At 35.6% G+C, this 18149-nt stretch overlaps 1 protein-coding gene across 3 annotated transcripts in view; it reads right to left on the bottom strand.

Moving 5' to 3' along the window:
* Positions 1–84: 84 nt before the first annotated feature.
* The window catches only part of OSBPL9 (oxysterol binding protein like 9), a 63926-nt gene continuing 45861 nt past the window's right edge, over positions 85–18149 (bottom strand). For all 3 annotated transcript variants that reach the window (XM_070941353.1, XM_070941352.1, XM_070941354.1), the window contains 15 exons: positions 13162–13255; positions 12343–12447; positions 11126–11285; positions 10419–10531; positions 10137–10255; positions 9709–9794; positions 9265–9439; positions 6641–6725; positions 6370–6480; positions 4930–4993; positions 4701–4841; positions 3795–3873; positions 2698–2789; positions 796–931; positions 85–713 (listed from right to left, as the gene is read on the bottom strand). In XM_070941353.1, coding sequence (XP_070797454.1) covers positions 639–713; positions 796–931; positions 2698–2789; positions 3795–3873; positions 4701–4841; positions 4930–4993; positions 6370–6480; positions 6641–6725; positions 9265–9439; positions 9709–9794; positions 10137–10255; positions 10419–10531; positions 11126–11285; positions 12343–12447; positions 13162–13255 — 1635 coding nt within the window. In that variant the 3' untranslated portion in view covers positions 85–638. The remainder of the gene's footprint in view (positions 714–795; positions 932–2697; positions 2790–3794; positions 3874–4700; positions 4842–4929; positions 4994–6369; positions 6481–6640; positions 6726–9264; positions 9440–9708; positions 9795–10136; positions 10256–10418; positions 10532–11125; positions 11286–12342; positions 12448–13161; positions 13256–18149) is intronic.

Genomic DNA, 18149 nt, shown 5'->3' on the forward strand with positions numbered 1-18149 from the left:
GAATAGGATTGACTTGTCCTGAACATCTTTATAGCAACGTGTTTTAGACTGCAAATGATTTCCTCTAAAATAAAACAATGCATATTTTTGAAAATCCATTTTATGAAGCATTATAGATGCATCTGCAAGAATCAAATGTTAATCTATAATTACATTTCTGTTTTTAAAAATTTCAAAGAGTTTTTTGGGGAAACAAATGCCAATTTTTTTACTACCATTATTATTTGTTAAATGCGATCTTGAGTTTTCTAAACCGGCAAAAGAAGTCCTCGTATTTACATAGAAATTAACAAGTTCTAAATAAGTGAAGCCATGTGAATGTATGGTGTAAATGCAAGAATCCTATGTATGAGGCACATGCCTCTTTGCACCTTTTACAGCAATGCTTAATATGTATGCCTAGTTTGAGCCTTGGTTTTATTCTCCTAGAAGCATAGGAGATCAAACAGGAAAGGCTAATATAAATTACTGCTACACAGTCAGGGCTCTTCCTGTTTTAATTTCACTGCATGAGAAAGTCCAGTATCCCTGAGATAGGAACTGTAATTGAAGGAGACAGGCTCTCCAAAAGAAGAGTCCTTTGAACATTACAATTAATGCCACTAAGTCAAGGCTTGAACTTCACAGGCCTGGCCTGCTTAATATTTACTGGCAGCAAGTCTCTTGAGTAGTGGCTCATCATAAACCCAGTATTCTCCATCTTCATGGAACAGCTGTAAAAGAAAAGTACTTATTAACAATTTCATAGGAGCAAAAGGATTTAACACAGGAAAAGTTTTCTGAATGTAAACTTACCCTTGTTTCCCATGGAATCTCTTTCTCTTTCCTGGCTTTGGCCTCAGCTCTTTGTCTTTCCTCGAGCCTATGCTTAGCGTCAGTGGCTGCATCAATGTCTCTGATCTTTAAATTATAGGTTACATCTTTCCATAGGCTTAAAAAAAGAGAGAAAAATATTCAAGTTGCAAAAAAAATCCCATAATTTAATAATCTAGAAAGACATGTTTGGAAAGAATGAAACCATCACGTTTGTTCCCAAATTCTACATGAGATTAAGCAGTGGTGAAATCCACTTACCTTTGCTACTGGTTCGGGTCTGCTCCCGGGTGGGAGGGCGTGCACGCTATGCGTGCATGTGCCTCTTCTGCACATTCACAGAACCTTCTGTGCATGCTCAGATGGTTAAAAAATGGGACGTAATGACGTCCCGGTGGGTGGGCGGAGTCTCCCACTGCCAGCGCTACAGGTTCGGCGAGCCGGGTAGAACTAGATTTCACTGCTGGGATTAAGCCTAATCAAATTGATTTGAAACTATAAAATGTTACACTTGGTCCACTACTGTGGTTAGATCATTCTTGATCTGAATGAGGTTTGTCACTACCATAGACATCCCTGGGTCCAATGAGAATGGTGTGAAGTTGGATTATGGAACCTGATGGATTTCTAAAAACATGGATGTCCTAATAATTTGTCAGGCAGTTTCATCAAATATCTGCTTGAACTCTAAAATAGGTGACCAGAAAGTGTGATGAGATGGTCACCCTGGGTGACCACTCTGCTCACCAATCTGAATTGCTCTCTATTTCACTGAGGAGACCCAGAAGATGAGGTGGCAGAAAAAAACCTGGAATGTCAATAGAGGAAGCCTAGAAATGAACTTGACATAGGGTTCATGTTTGAGCCTTATATATACAATAGGGGTGGCAAAGAATTCCCAATCTTCCACCCTTATTGCAATAGTGGTGTGTGCCTTGGTGGTCATATTTAGGGTGATTTACACGTTTGGGGGATTTGAGATTCAAAAAGAGCTTCCTGAGACCACTGTGAGATGTTTATGAAACACTTTGCTGATAAAATCGTTCAAATTCACCCAGGTCCTGATTCTGTATAGTCTGAGAGGTACCTTGTAAAGTAACCTGTGATTTTTCTTGGTTTATCAGTTCTGCGAAAGTGGAATTGGGTGATCTGTACAGTATGAGCTCTTCTACCTGTGTATTAGTTTTATAAGATGGAGGGTAAGGGTGTATAGGTAGTCTTTGACTTACAACCACAATTGGGGCCAAAATTTATGTTGCTAAGCAAGGCAGTTGTTAAGTGAGTTGCGCATGATTTCACTTCTTTGCCATGTTGGTTAAGTGGTCAAATCCAGCTGCTTAGTTGGAAGCCGGCTGGGAAGGTCACAAATGGTGATCACATGACCTCAGGATACTGTAACTGTTGTAAATACATGCCAGTTACCAAGCACCCAAATTTTGTCAAGTGACCATGGGGATGCTGCAACAGTCGTAATCACAAGGACCAGTAAAGTCACTTTTTTTGATGCCATTATAATTTTCAACAATGGTTAAATAAATGGTTGTAAGTTGTGGAATACTTGTAATACATTATTCAGAATGTGGGTCACGTTAAAAGAGGTAGAAAGGTAAATTTACATAAGTTACATAATTTTTGCCCAAACTGTACTGTTATAATTGAACAAAACATTTCAATTTTCTTTAAGTTTTCACATATGCATTTGAACTGCTGATAATCCATTTGAAATAGGCAGCATACAAAATACTATAACAAATTATCTTATCCCACGTTCATTAGCATTACTTATATTTAGTTCAAGTAAACTACTACTTGAGTAGTAGTACTTTGAGAATATTTTTTGAAGCTGTTATTGTAGCAAACCAAGAAAAGTATATTAACACTGACCAGCGGGATTCATACTCTTCTTGATCTTCTAGTTTTCTTACTTTCTTCTTAATGATAGGCATTTTCTTGGTATCTATAAAGACTACATTCTCCTAAAGAAAGAAAATCTCTATTAGGTTTTTACATTATTCAATTTAAATCCGTTTTTTCATTAGGACATTTATCAGTATTTCTCATATCTATATTTATTTATATATAGACAAAACAGAATGTAATCCAATATCTGCTCTCCAATAATGCAACTGATTTCATTAAAATTATGTTAACCATAAAGCATATCTATCAGTTATCTGTATCTTGAAAATGGCTTAATTTTGCATTCCCTTATATTGCTAGTCCTTGGATAACAGTCTTCGTTCAGTGACTGTTTAAAGTTGCATTGCACTGAACAAGTGGTACAAGCGGTCCTTGAAGTTCTGGCTGTCCCACCACCCCTGTGGTCACAATTGTGATCCAGGCACTTGGCAATCCAGGCACTTGAGCTTAACAACAGTTGCAGCATTCCACAGTCACGATTGCCATTTGCAATCTTCCCTGCCAGCTTCCCACAAGCAAAAGCAATGGGGACAACTCACACTCTTGCAGCTTTTCCCCCAAGGAGCTTGGCTATGAAAGCATTTCATATTCCATAATGCTTGTGCATATCTGCAGCAGCTACCTGTGACATGACACATCCTCATTCACACCAACCACTCCCAGCATTGCTGCAGCTATTCCCCCTCCCCCCTCCCCAGGCTTGCTTGCAAGCCACATGCGGCTTCCAGCTGGCTTCCCCATTGACTCTGCTTGTTGGAACCCAGGAGATCTTTGATGCTCATTTAATGACAGCATCAGGGATTACCATCGCTAAGCAATGTAGTCACATGACATTACACTTTATGACCTTACTGCCTAATGATGGAAATTCTGGTCCTAATTACTCTCATAAAGCAATGACTACCTGTATAGTTTTTGGAGAAGAATGATTAATTGGTATATTAAATTAATGACATTCCTGGAATAAATCAAACTTTTTCATATGGAATACAAAAGAGAAAATGCAACAAAACATTTTAATCTATGAATTCACCAAAGATTCAAAAATCAAGATACTTTACCCCTGTTGCATATTTTGCATACATGATACCGTTCCATTCTCCTTCAATTGAGCAGATGGATTTTTTATCATTAGGTGAACTAAAAAAACAGAAGGATTAAAATCAGGGGCCACTCCCTTGTCAATTTAGTTCAATGCTTAGCTCAGCATGGCACTTCAGAACTTCAAGTCAAGCTTGACTCCTATTGATATCGCTGACAATAACCCTACAATTTTCTGGATGTTGGATGTTTTTCCAACATCCCTGTCTATCCTACAGTAGTAGGACTGCCCAATAGTCCCATTCCAATATTAACCACCCCAGCCCTACTAAGGGTCCAACCCTAGAAATGTTCAGAAAAGGTTTGGTTAGGTGCTGCTACCTCCTGAGGGGATCTGTCAAAATCCTTAAAACTGCTTTTCCTAAACTGGTCCCCTGCAGTTGACTGAATATAATTATTATTTCCAACTAATATGGCTGTACTGTACGGTACAATAAAGTAAAATCATGAAACTGTGTCTCACTTACTTTGGCCATGTCATGTGGGGGAATTCACTGGAGAAAGTAATTATGTTTGGAAGAGTAAGCAGTAAAAGGAAATGAGGTCCTAAAAGAACACAGTGGCTGGACACTGTCAAAGCTGATACAAGCCAGAGAATACAAAAACTGAAGAAATAGTGCAAGATCGAAAGCTGAAGAGAGACTGCCCACAGAATCATCAAGGGTCAGAATTGATTGAATGGATAACATCATCATCATTACGGCTGTACTAACACATTTTGAGGGCACCAGATTATGGAATATTAAAAGTAGTCTCCAGCAGTTCTATTATATTTTTTATATCAGAACTTTGAAATGAGTGTGATTTTTAAAATCCATCCATTTATATGTATATGTATATATGTATATATATATATATATACTTACAATATTTCTGCTGTTACTTTGTGCTTCTTCCCCCCATAGAAAGGTTTTGTGTGGAATATTATGTTAGCATTATAGCCTGTTTTAGAACAGCTAATGTTGCACTCTCCTCCCAGCTCTATCCATGGCACTGTGAGAATAGATCTGTCAAAAAACCAATTCAGATTTTTCAATAGCTAGGAAGACAAACAATTTATCACTTATAAAATCACTGAAAACTAGAATTACTTGCCTTGCATAGCCATTGGGGAAGGTTAAAATGTAATGTTCATCATAATCTAAGCATGATACACACCCTGTAAAAAACAACAGCATGGGATCATACTTTTTTTTTATAGAGAGAAAGAAAAACAACAAAGATTAAAATAAGGTGAACAAAAATAACCTGTCAGGTTATGTTTCTGCAGACCAGTCATCCCCAACTCTTTTACCAAAAGCAGAATGGCTATATTTAGCTCTGAAAAGAGATGTTTTTATTTTACTTGTATACAATCTAAGCCTCACACCCCCAAGCGAAAAATTTTAGCCTTGCCTTTTCCAATAATGACGATCTTATGCCCCCTACCCGCCCCAAAGGTCATTTAAAAAAAAGAGCAGACATGGTTGCCATCCCTGGACTAGAGAAATGACCAAACAAATTGCTACTTTGGAAATCCTAGTTGAAAGTGATTTTTAACAGCAAAACAATAGCGTAAGTATTAGAAAAAAGTTAACTTTTGATTTTATTGCTTTTCATATTTAAGTGGAACCATAGTATTTTTCTTCAAAATGAAATCCTTTAACTTAAATATCCTGCTAAAATTAAATCTGCAGAGCATTTCAATAAAGGCCAACAAAATCAGGTTAATAAAAATCAAGTTTGCGATAACTATCAATTATTTTTTTCAGTACTATCATCAAAGCTTTAATTCTGGTAATACCTGGATGTTCTATAAATAATTATTATGTCTGATTAAAAGTCTTTAGCTGAATTTTAAGCAAGCAGGGATTGAGCAATATGCTGGTACATACTACTTTGATGGCTCCCAGTGGCTTATACTTGATTATAATAAGCAAGTCAAACTTTTTATTCTGAGAGAAAACATTAAAATGGACAGAACTGACCACAGACAACTAACTGCATCTGTTAGCAGTCAATGATAATGAGCAAAGCAATGTGAATTCTGGTTTATCCTTTTATAGGAACCACTGCAAGAGAATACTTAACTATTTGCTCTTGGTTAATGTCAGATAAGCAGTGTCAGTAGTTCTCATTGCTCAGTAAGATAAGAATCAACCATGACAATCTAATATGTGACAGCAATTTATAGGTCTCCAGATGCTACTGGACTGCAACTCTCATCACTGTGTCAAGATTGGCTATAGTTGATTAAGTTTATCTGTAATGGAAAAACCAGATATAGCCTGTTCCTGGGTTGGATTACACAACCCACATTTTCTTGCATTAGCACAGAAAGACAGAAAATAGCAACAAGTTACAACCTACGCAAGTCACAAAATTTCCTCTAACAAACACCAAAAAGCTCAGAATTAGTAGCTTAAAAGTATTGTTACCAGCAGTCAGAGGTTATCTCTATTAGGAAAAAAGAAATACACATGTTTTGTCAAAAATACTTTATAATTATAGAATTAAAACTCAGGATTAAGTAAAATTCAGATACGATAGACATACCCTGGCCTATATTATGAACACCAATAGACATTCCCAAGAACTTTGATTTGGTCCAGATGTGAGCATTGAACTGAATTTTCTGCCTGGAACATTCTGCATAAAATGCTGAAACTTAAAAGGACAAATAAATATGGTAAACTATAGTGCTGGAAATAAGCACAAAACACATATTTGCTTTCCCAGTAAGAAATCTGGAGAAAAAATGGCTGAAGTTTCAAAATGCAAACAACAACAATAGTTTTTAAAATAATTTACAAGCAAAATAACTTACTTGGAGGGTGGTGAGAAACTTGTTCTGCTACAAATGTCACATTATTTGGTGAAACCCATGGAACAGGTCCATCTGCAATTGTCTCCTGCAAAACAGATTCCAAACTATGCATGATAACAGATTTCTTTTTGTACACATAAGATATTTACAAATATTCTAGATCTGAAGTTACATTAAACAATAGAAAAAATAAATTTATGTCAGTAACCAAGTTCCTAAAAACCCTTAAGAAGAACTGAAAGGAGGCTTGGGTTAATGTAATAGTTGTCCTTCAAAGTAGAAATGCTACATTAGTATGATTTTTGAAAATATAAAAAACAACACTTCAGTGTGCTTTAATATAGGCAATATGTATTTTGCATGTTTAGAATTACATGTAAAATGAAGATTTTAAGCACTTAAGATTTTAAAATTATTGTCTCCTACCCCTCTGTCCTAATGTGAGAACAGTGAGATCACAGAATATTTATTAGGAAAATAGTAATTAAATAACTGGAATAGAGCAATATTGGCATATTGTATAATATTGTTGTTGTTGTTAGTTGCAGAGTCATGTCCGACCCATCGCGAACCCATGGACAACGTTCCTCCAGGCCTTCCTGTCCTCTACCATCCCCCGGAGACCACTTAAGCTCATGCCGACTGCTTCAGTGACTCCATCCAGCCACCTCATTCTCTGCCATCCCCTTCGTCTTTTGCCTTCAATTGTTCCCAGCATTGGGCTCTTCTCCAGTGAGTCCTTCCTTCTCATTAGGTGGCCAAAGTATTTGAGTTTCATCTTCAGGATCTGGTCTTCTAAAGAGCAGTCCGGGTTGATCTCTACGACTGACTGGTTTGATCACCTTGCAGTCCAAGGGACTCGCAGGAGTCTTCTCCAGCACCATAGTTCAAAGGCCTCAAATATATATAATACATGTATGTAACATACATTTTAATATGTATAATATTTAAAAAACCTAATTCGTAAATTATGCTATCTTTAGAGTTCGAACCTCTAAATGTATAAGGAATCTTCTTTATTCGAAAATACTGAATTTGTGCAGTATTCTTATAATCTCTTCACGAAATTAATAAAATAGATTTACTGTTTTTTAAAAAGTAAACAGGTTATCCTCAATTTACGTCCACAATTGAGCCCAAAATTTCTGTTGTTAAGTGAGACAGTTATTTAGTGGATTTTGCCCCATTTTATGACCTTTCTTGCCACAGTTGTTAAATGAATAACTGCAGTTGTTAAATTAGTAACATGATTGTTAAGTGAATCTGGCTTCACCATTGACTTTGCTTGTCAGAAAGTTGCAAAAGGTGATCACGTGACCCTGGGACACTGCAACCATCATAAATTTGAACCAGCTGTCAATCCAAATTTTGATCATATGACCATGGGGATGCTGCAATACTTGTAAGTGTGGAAAATGGTCATAAGTCACTTTTTTCAGTGCTGTTGTAACTTTGAATTGTCACTAAACAAATAGTTGTAAGTTGAGGACTACCTGTAGTTCAAAAATGAGAAAGTCTACCACTTTCATTTTATGTAGACAGTGCAAAATAAAATAAATTAGTAATAAAATTTAATAGTAGGAAAAGCTCCTGTTGGGGGTTAGTTTTCTTTCTAATTCTTCATCCATCTAGTTTTCTATTATTCTTCCCTTGACACCACATTTCAAAGTTGAGTTTGCTGTTAGTAAAATATGATGAAAAGATATATATATATTTGAGGTCCGATGATCAGCATAAGATGTACAGAAGTTTGTGAAGTTCTAATAAAATACTGACCCCAGTAGAAAAATATTTGCAAATTCATATCCAGACTATATTCTACATTATCCTGACAGTGAAGAATGGGCATTCTTCACTGTGAGTACATACAAACATTATATGGAAAATGTAATCTTCAATAAGACTACAATGGACTACAAATATACTACATCAAGTACTACTTGGAAAGTTACTGACAGTCTCCATTACCCTTTATGAGGAAAAGCCAGATATAGAAAATACTCAGGGTAAGGGAAATGAAAAGAATTCCAAGAGTCAGTTTTAGAATTATGCTATTTTATTTTATTCAACATGTATCTCTACTCAAACCACTAACCATAAACTGATCACTACGCTTCAGCCTAAATGATTTCATTAGCATGATAAAGTTTGAGGGTTGGGCAACTCCAAACATTACTATGAACTCCTTGAAGAAAAAGTTGAATGTAAACTCAATAATCAGTAATACAGATAATGGCTCTGAAAAAAATATGAGCAGAAGACAAATGGCATAAAACACATAATGGTTTGATGTTATACCTACAAATTCACATTTAAAGTTGAATGGCTTATTTACCCAGAATTTTTCTTACTTCAAATATAATCCAAATTAGGGAATTATTCAGAGGTGACTGGAAAAAAAGGTGCATTTAGTGTAGGAACTGTGTTTACAAAATACAATTCACAGGATACATTCTATAACAATGTATCATTTCATTGCCAAGGGGTTTCTCTCACCATGGCTATGAGCTACCTTTTGCGATTTATTTTCTGGCAGTTATGTTGTTCAAATACGATACAAAGACTTTTACTTTCCATGGCTTCTGGCTACAAGTGTCATGCAGACATATAGCTATTTTACTAACCGTATTTTCTTCTTGTTCAGCACTTGGCAGTACCCAATGGCAACGGAAGGTTTCTCCCAAGATGGGATTGTAAGGTTTTTTTGCAACAGATCCTTTCCTTCCTGCATGGAAAGCTGAGAGGTACCATTTTACCACTTGAATCATACGATCTTTTGGATCTTTGTAGTCACTAATGCTAAAGAAAACAGAAAAAAATGATCTTACTTTGAAACTAAATATAAATATTTCCTCAAGATTTTTAATTCCCAATGGAAAAATGTTTCTATGGTTGCCAGAAAGGCAAACTGCTTTATAATATATATTTAAACAATATATATATATGTATTTATATAAAAATGTAGCCAATGAAATAGATATGACTAAGTTTGTATACAGCACAAAATATTATTAAACCTGCATGTGGTAATAAGGTAGAAAACTAATATACGATCAGAAATTCAATACCTCACAAATAAATCAGGATGCGCAAAGAAATCTGCATACATTTCTAAGAGTGACCTTCTTTCCAGAATAAAAGTTGGAAGAACCACCTGAGGAAAGAGAAAACTTAGCAAATTTAAATTTCAAAATCAGATTAATTTCAATGAAGGTTATGCTTTAAGTTTCAAGGCACATTACTAGGTATGACTGCCTTATAGATATCCTGTGTTTAATTAGCATTTACTCAAACCAAATAAAATACTTCATTTATGGTATCAAACCAATAAAACGCAATTTAAAATACAGAAAAACCAATTATGAACTGATTTCATAATTGTCAGTTCTACCTAGGTGTTCGTAAACTTTTATTTCATATAAAAGTTTATATTCATATGCCTCATATTTTAACATTTTTCTGAGTATTAGTTTCCAAGAATTCAAAGAATTCTCACCTTTGTTAGGTCCATTCCTAACCTAACTTGTGATAAAAGGTGCATGATAACACTTTTGTGTTCTTCCACTGACTCCCCTTCAACATCATCATCTCTGTCATCAAGAGGATCAAAAAGATCTGAAAAAAATAAATGCATCCCTGTAATTTCTTTGCCACATTTTAAAAACACAAGAAGAAAATAAAATATCTTTAAATTATTTTAAAAATATACAGAATATAAGCATGCTGGAACTGGTACTGAAGTTATTAAGAACCTAAATAGTTTGTGTATTTCTCTTACCAGCATCATTTGTCCCATTAGACACTGAAGAGTTGAGGGACTCTGCTGTATCTGGGCGTTTCATGCTACTCCCAGTGTTGCTACGTGTTAGAATTGTTCCAGATCCTGAGGGGCTATAAAAAAATACAAAATTCTTATAGCTGAATATAGAACATATTTGAGATAATTTGAAATATAATCAAATTTGAAAGAACTTTCATACTACTGTATGTATATACCTTGAAAAAAAGTTAAATATATGCCAACTTAAATATGTAAATATACTATGTAGGGAACAGAACAGAGAGAAAAGAAAAACAGTTTACATTTGTATAGCAAATTTGAACAATGACACAATTTGTATCCAAAAAATTAAGAAGCCTTCTTATAAAAGACTATCCCACTACATCTGTAGACATACTAGATTGTTTAGAACTGAGAATACCCTAAGATACATCAGCTCATGGCTAAAAAGCCAATCTTGAAAATGCAAACAAAGATGCTTCCCAGGTGTTAATTGCTACAATAATATTACTTCACAGTATGAATGTTGCATAAGCAAGGGACAATTTCAGAGCCAAAATTGTTTACGTGTACATATAGAGACTGTACATAAGTTAGCTATCCACAATACATTATGGAAAAGATTCAGGGACTGATATACAGTATGTGTAATTTTGCAAATTCTTAGGAGGAAATAATTGTCTGCATACTTTTTTATCACTTACTCCAAACATCTCTTTGGGGATGAACTAGTCTGATAGAATTCATCAGCATCATAAAATTCATCTTCACTGCTAGAATAAGAAAAGTCTGGAACTGTATTTGGAGAAAGATTGACGTGGCTTGGAGAAGTTAAACTGCTGCTGGGTGCCGACTGTCCACTTCCTGTAAAGATTATGCATGCAAATAAATTCCCAAGTGTTTGTGATATTTAATACATTATTTTTTACTGTGACTCAAATTAAGCTAATGTACTGAATTTAAGTTTGATCATCAAAATAGAATAATGAAAATAAATAAAAATCAGGGAGCTGCAAAGACTGCTTAATAGATAAACAAATGTAATTTTTCACCTATTAAGAATATATTTTGAGCATGTTAACAGTACAAATCAAATATACTAGTATACAGTTGATGCAAATATTTAAACAAGTAAAGCAAGACAAACAATACAGAGGTACAGCAATTAATATCTCTCCTTTACAGACCCACTTATTTAAAAATAATGGATAGAAAGCTAACGTATTTATTCCTATAAATGCTTCTGGATCCAATAAACAGTATAAAAGAACACAAAATAAACGGAGTGGAAAGGAATATTCCAAAATGCTAAAAGTGATAGCAGATAAGAGTTCTAAACATTTGCCTTGCTAAGCAATTTTTACTATGCTATAAGAAGTATGCGGTTCACTTTAAAAATTAAGCTGCTCTCATCTGTAACAATTTGGATTAGCTGATAGAATCATATTATGTTAGCATGTAGTTCAGAATTGTATCCAGTCATTACTGAGATAAATTCAAAGTACTGCTATTAATTATTTAAATTGTACATAACTCAGATGCAAACTTCATATATTTCCATTATAATTGTCCACACCATAAAAGGATCCTCAATGTTCTTCCTCTAAACCCTTACACTAAATTAGATGAGGTGGGTAGTTATTAGATAGATAGCTATTTATTTATTTTATATCCTGCCACAATCAAACAACTTTCACTTCAAGCAGTAGCATTGTAAGTATGGTATTCCATACTCCAAAGAGAACAGAGGATATTTTAAGCAAGGCAGGATCATCATTCTTTGCTATGGATAACTGTATCTAAAGGAATTGGTAAAAAACATGCTTTGTTAGCAAAGCTATTCTTGCACTCTTCATAAACAAAGCTCCTTTGAAGATAAAGTTCCGTATTTAATAAGGCAGAGAAGATTCTTGGGGTGTACCTGTACTATTTGGTGTTGGAGTCTGAGGATTTCCAAGTAATGCTACCACAGGTCCAACAGGCAGGGATGATGGTCGCTGTTCTGATTTGCAAAGTTGAGCTGGTTCTGAAAACATTAAATAAATCACTTCACTTTTTTATTTTTACTTCTACTCACTCTCCTTGAGATTTTAGTTCCTTTAATTCACCTCCATTCCCTTTTTATTTTTCTCAAAATAACTCTGCATTTTAGCCAACAAAGGAGAATATTTGTAATTCAGGGTTGAAAAGATGGGTCTTTGGTGCTGTCTGAGCTTGATTGTTTTCTTGAAGATGTTTCATTACTCAAACTAGGTAACATCATCAGGGATAGTAAGGAATGAGGTTTGCTCTCAGTTTATATTCTAGTGGCTTGCCCTCTCTGTGTTGGTGAAGGTGGTCTTTCAGGTTCTTTGGTTGGGCTGTTTAGTGTTGGCCTGTTTGGTAGTTCTCTGATTGGGAACCATCAATCAGGTAAACAATACCCCAATCAAGGAACTAAAGTCTTACTACAACATATTTCCTTCAAAATGGCAGGAGCAACTGGGGAAATTGGAAAAATATTGTCTACTCTACTATACTGCCTCCTCTATATGGATAGAACTTTTATGAACCACTTGAAAATGTGAACAATGGTAGGACATTCCAATTTTAATTTAAATGGATTAGCAATTCTATACGTCACAAATCATTTCCTTTCTGCATTCCGTGAAAATAAATGGAAAGAGATGAAAATATTTTTAAAGCATTTAATAGGTATTAGCTTATATACAAGACAGGATTTCTTTAAAAAATACCATACCTGGAGGTAAGACAGTTTGCGTAGGCATTGTGCTATTCACTGAAGATTCCAAGAGACTAGGTGGATATATTGCATCAACAGGATTAATAGTGCTCTGTGATATAAAAAACAAGGTCAACTATTTTTGAGAACCACAATAAAATATGATTTGTGCAGGAAGTCAGTCCTGAGAGAGAAACAAAACTAAATGCTTTTATGACATTAGTAGTCTATAAAAATAACGATTACAGTCCATTAAAGTTAATTTAGTCGCTTTAGCATCATAAAGCCAAGGATTCCCACTTTAAAGTTTAATTTGCTGATGTGATGGCAACACTAAAAAATTACAAGTCATTCAGAGAGTGAGTTTTATTATTTTGTTTATGCAACCCAACAATATTATCAATCAAGATGCTGAATTTGTCAAGCATCTTTAAGAAAACTATGAACATATACCATCAGACTGAGTATTTCAGTCCAATTGTTGTTGTTAGTTGCAAAGTCGTGTCTGACCCCATGGACAACATTCCTCCAGGCTTTTCTGTCCTCTACCATCCTCTGGAGTCCATTTAAGCTCACGCCTACTGCTTCAGTGTCTCCATCCAGCCACCTCATTCTCTGCTGTCCCATTCTTCTTTTGCCCTCAACCTTTCCCAGCATTAGGCTCTTCTCCAGTGAGTCCTTCCTTCTCATTAGGTGGCCAAAATATTTGAATTTCATCTTCAGGACCTAGCCTTCTAAAGAGCAGAAGGGTTGATCTCCTCTAGGACTGACCAGTTTGATCGCCTTGCAGTTCAAGGGACTCGCAGGAGCGTTCTCCAGCACCATAGTTCAAAGGCCTCAATTCTTTGGCGCTCAGCCTTTATGATCCAACTTTCACAGTCATACATTGCAACTGGGAAAACCATAGCCTTGACTATACGCACTTTTGTTGGCAGGGTGATGTTTCTGCTTTTTAGTATGCTGTCTAGATTTGCCATAGCTTTCCTCCTCAGGAGCGTCTTTTAATTTCTTGGCTGCAGTCCCCATCTGCGATGATCTTGGAGCCCAGGAAAATAAAATCTGTCACTACCTCCATTTCTTCCCCATCTATTTGCCAGGAACTGAGAGGGCCGGATGCCATGATCTTAGTTTTCTTAATGTTGAGTTTCAAGCCAACTTTTGCACTCTCCTTCTTCAACAGCATCAAGAGGCTCTTTAGTTCCTCTTCACTTTCTGCCATTAAAATGGTATCATCTGCATATCTGAGGTTGTTGATATTTCTCCCGGCAATCTTAATTCCAACTTTTGATTCATCTAGCCCTTCCTTTCTCATGATGTGCTCTCCATATAAGCTAAATAGGCAGGGGGACAATATACAGCCTTGCCGGACTCCTTTCCCAATTTTGAACCAATTAGTGGTTCTGTGTCCAGTTCTCACTGTTGCTTCTTGACCCGCATTTAGGTTTCTCAAGAGACAAATAAGATGGTCTGGTACTCCCATCTCTTTAAGAACTTGCTACAATTTGTTGTGATCCACACAATCAAAGGCTTTAGCATAGTCAATGAAGCAGATGTTTTTCTGGAACTCCCTAGTTTTCTCCATGATCCAGCACATGTTGGCAATTTGATCTCTAGTTCCTCTGCCTCTTCGAAATCCTACCTGTACTTCTGGTAGTTCTCGATCCACATACAAGCTGGAGCCTAGCTTGTAGGATTTTAAGCATAACCTTACTAGCATGTGAAATGAGTGCAATGGTGCGATAGTTTGAACATTCTTTGGCATTGCCTTTCTTTGGAATTGGAATGTAAACTGACTTTTTCCAATCCTGTGGCCACTGTTGTTTTCCAAACTTGTTGGAAAATTGAGTGTAGCACTTTTACTGCATCGTCTTTTACGATTTTGAATAGCTCAGCTGGAATACTGTCACCTCCATTAGCTTTGTTGTTGCTCAGATTTCCTAATCAGTCTGATTATGAAAGCTCATGTAGATGAAATGAAAAAAAAGGTGGTTGATCTTGAATCTGTGGTGAAACATAACTCTTCACCACTCTCCTTTTTTTAACTTTTTTATTGAAATTATCAGATGAAATGATTTTTTAAAGCTTCCTCATGGCCAAATCTTGATGCAGGAACGAAACCTTTTTATTAAAATCAGGTAATGAACATATGATGTCAAGTTCTGATGTTCTAAAGAAAAAAAAGTCAGCAAAGTTTCCACCTAGTTAAGTAACTACTATATGACTACACTAGTACACAGGATATTCTATATGTGTCTTCTATCATATATCTAACATTCAATTGGGTGACTAGACTGAAAGGGAAAGAAAACTATGAGACCAAGGTTATTTTGTGTAGAAATTATCTTATATCACATTGCTAATATTGGGGAAAGGGAACTTATTACTCTCCAGCAATTAAGTACAATTCCCACCATTTATCACAATTGTGGACTGCCAAAAGTTGTACAAGACGTCCTCGACCTACAATAGTTTGTTTAGTGATTGTTCAAAGATACAATGGCACTGAAACAAGTGACTTATGACTATTTTTCACTCTTACGACAGCTGCAGCATCCCCATGGTCACATGTTCAAAATTCAGACACTGGGCAACTGACTCATATTTATGATGGTTGCAGTGTCCCAAAGTCATGTGATCTCTGTTTGAGACCTTCTGACAAGCAAAGTCAATGGGTAAGCCAGATTCCCTTAACAATTGTGTTATTAAGTTAACTGCAGTCATTCACTTAACTACTGTAGTAAGAAAGGTCATAATGTCAGGCAAAATTCACTTCACAAATGTCTTGCATAGCAACAAAAAAATTGGGCTCAATTATGGTCGTAAATCAAGGACGATTTGTACTTCAGAGCATTTGAAAGGCCACAGATTCCCCACATCAGCATTATATGAAATAGCACACAACTGCCATATCATCATTATGCAGTTGACTTTCCGTTACTCATGCAGGAATCAGTTCTCCTTCATTAGCACAATTCTGAATGTGCTGTTCCCAAGTTTATAAGCAATATAATTACCTCTAGTGTTTCAGAAACAACATAATCTATATTTGCAATTTGCAGAACGTACTATCAGGAAAGTATTAAGTTATATTCAGAGCAAATAGAAGAATAACAATTTAAACATTTAGGAAAATAACCATATCCAGTAGCATTTGCTTAGAAGGGAAGAAATCTGAGTATCAAAGCAAAAGAATAAACCAGAAAAATAACTCAGTTCATATAGAAATGGGGATATAGAGCATTGGTTTCCAGCAGTCAGCATCAACAATAAAAAATAAAGGAGAACTCATGAAGGGAAAGTGCAGCCGTTCAAGAGAAGCAAAAGCAGAATGTATTTTCGTTGCCCAAATTATTAGCAAGAATGCTAGCTGTCCATAATAAAAATGAATTTTTCAGAGTGAATAGTCAATTAGATATAATCAACTTGGTAAATTGGACACAATTCTTAAAATAAACAAGCTAAAGAAATTCCAGGTCCTAATTACTTTAAAAAATAACAGAGTGGGAACAATTATAGTAACTGTTTCTTCCCAGAAAAGGAATTTAAAATAGAACAGCTTTAATCTTCACAAAATGACAGAGTCAGGTAACAATTACAAACTGGAAAAGAAGAAATCAGTGATGGTCCATTATTTTCAGTGAATAGTTTGCTTTTGTTCTTAAAAAAAAGGCTGTATCTGAATCTAATCTGAAATATTTCAAGGACACTTATGAACTAGATATATAGTAGAATTTTGCATACAATTATTTTATTACTTCCAGGATGCTCATATGGTATTTTCTCTGTTCACTTCCTCCCTGTACTTAGATTAATACAAAACCAAATAATTTAAACTATAAAGCATAGTATCAAAGTATCTAATATTAAGCAGCAAGCAGTCAGTTATCTCAGTATCTAAAATCAAATTACATCAGAAAAATAGGGATACCATTCGTACTAGCAAGTACTAATTGCAGTTAAATTATGTGAATTATAAGAAGGGCCTTATCTATAAAATTAATGCTGTTCTCTTATTTTAAGACTAATATTTTCCTGCAATTTTTCTATCATGGAAGTAAAATTGTAGTCTCCTTAACATCACAAGAGAAGTGAAAATTGCTTGTTTGTAGAAGATCAGCAGTAAGGACCAAGAACTGGAAAACTGTTCTGGGAATTTTCCAATCCATTCTGTAACCCTTTCCCCAATGAATCATTGTAATGCCAGTCATAAAACTAAAGTTGTAAAAGAGTTAATTTTTTCACCCACCGGACAGAAAAAAATCTAGAATTCAACAAAAATAGTATTATATTTTTAAAGTAAATTTTGATTAGCTTAAGTCACACCAAAATTCTTTTTTTCAAGCACCCAAATTTCATTAATCTTACCCACTTTATGTATTATGTTTACATTTGTACAGCAAAACATCTATATGATAGAGATTAGCACACATTACAGAAGAATTATGACAACCATAAACTACTAGTTTCTGAAAGTATATTCTATTTATGTTATCGAACTGATCCAAACATGCAACTTCTACATGCTACTATTTTTTGGGAAAATATTCAAACTCATGTTTAAATTAATCCTACATCATGCATATTGGAAAATTAACCCACACAAGTTGAGTACAGATTTTTTTGTTTTTTTTCCTAAAATGGCCGCCCGACGTGGTGGAGTGCAATTAAGATGGCCGCCGAGATGCAACAAAATGGCTGCCTTCGAGGATCGCACTAGTAATGGCATCTAACGGCCGATCCAAAGTGTCCTCCTTAACTGCCACAATTAGCCACCCAATTACTTCTGCCGTAAGGGGCCGCCCGCCACTCAAGGGATAACCCTGAGACAATACCTGCGGTGATCAATTGGGGATAGACTTGCCACAGCCTTCACGCCAACATCTCAGCAGAGCGCTGTTCAAAATTGCCAGTTTAAAATGGCCACCGCCGTTGTTGAAGCTCTGCAATGGCAGCCGCTGATGAGGCAACTTCACGGTTAGCCACCCCAGCGAGAGGCAGATCCAGTG

The sequence above is a fragment of the Pituophis catenifer genome, unplaced genomic scaffold (assembly GCF_029215685.1).
Source record: "Pituophis catenifer annectens isolate HBS135680 unplaced genomic scaffold, rPitCat1.0.hap2 SCAF_3, whole genome shotgun sequence".
NCBI lineage: Eukaryota > Metazoa > Chordata > Lepidosauria > Squamata > Colubridae > Pituophis > Pituophis catenifer.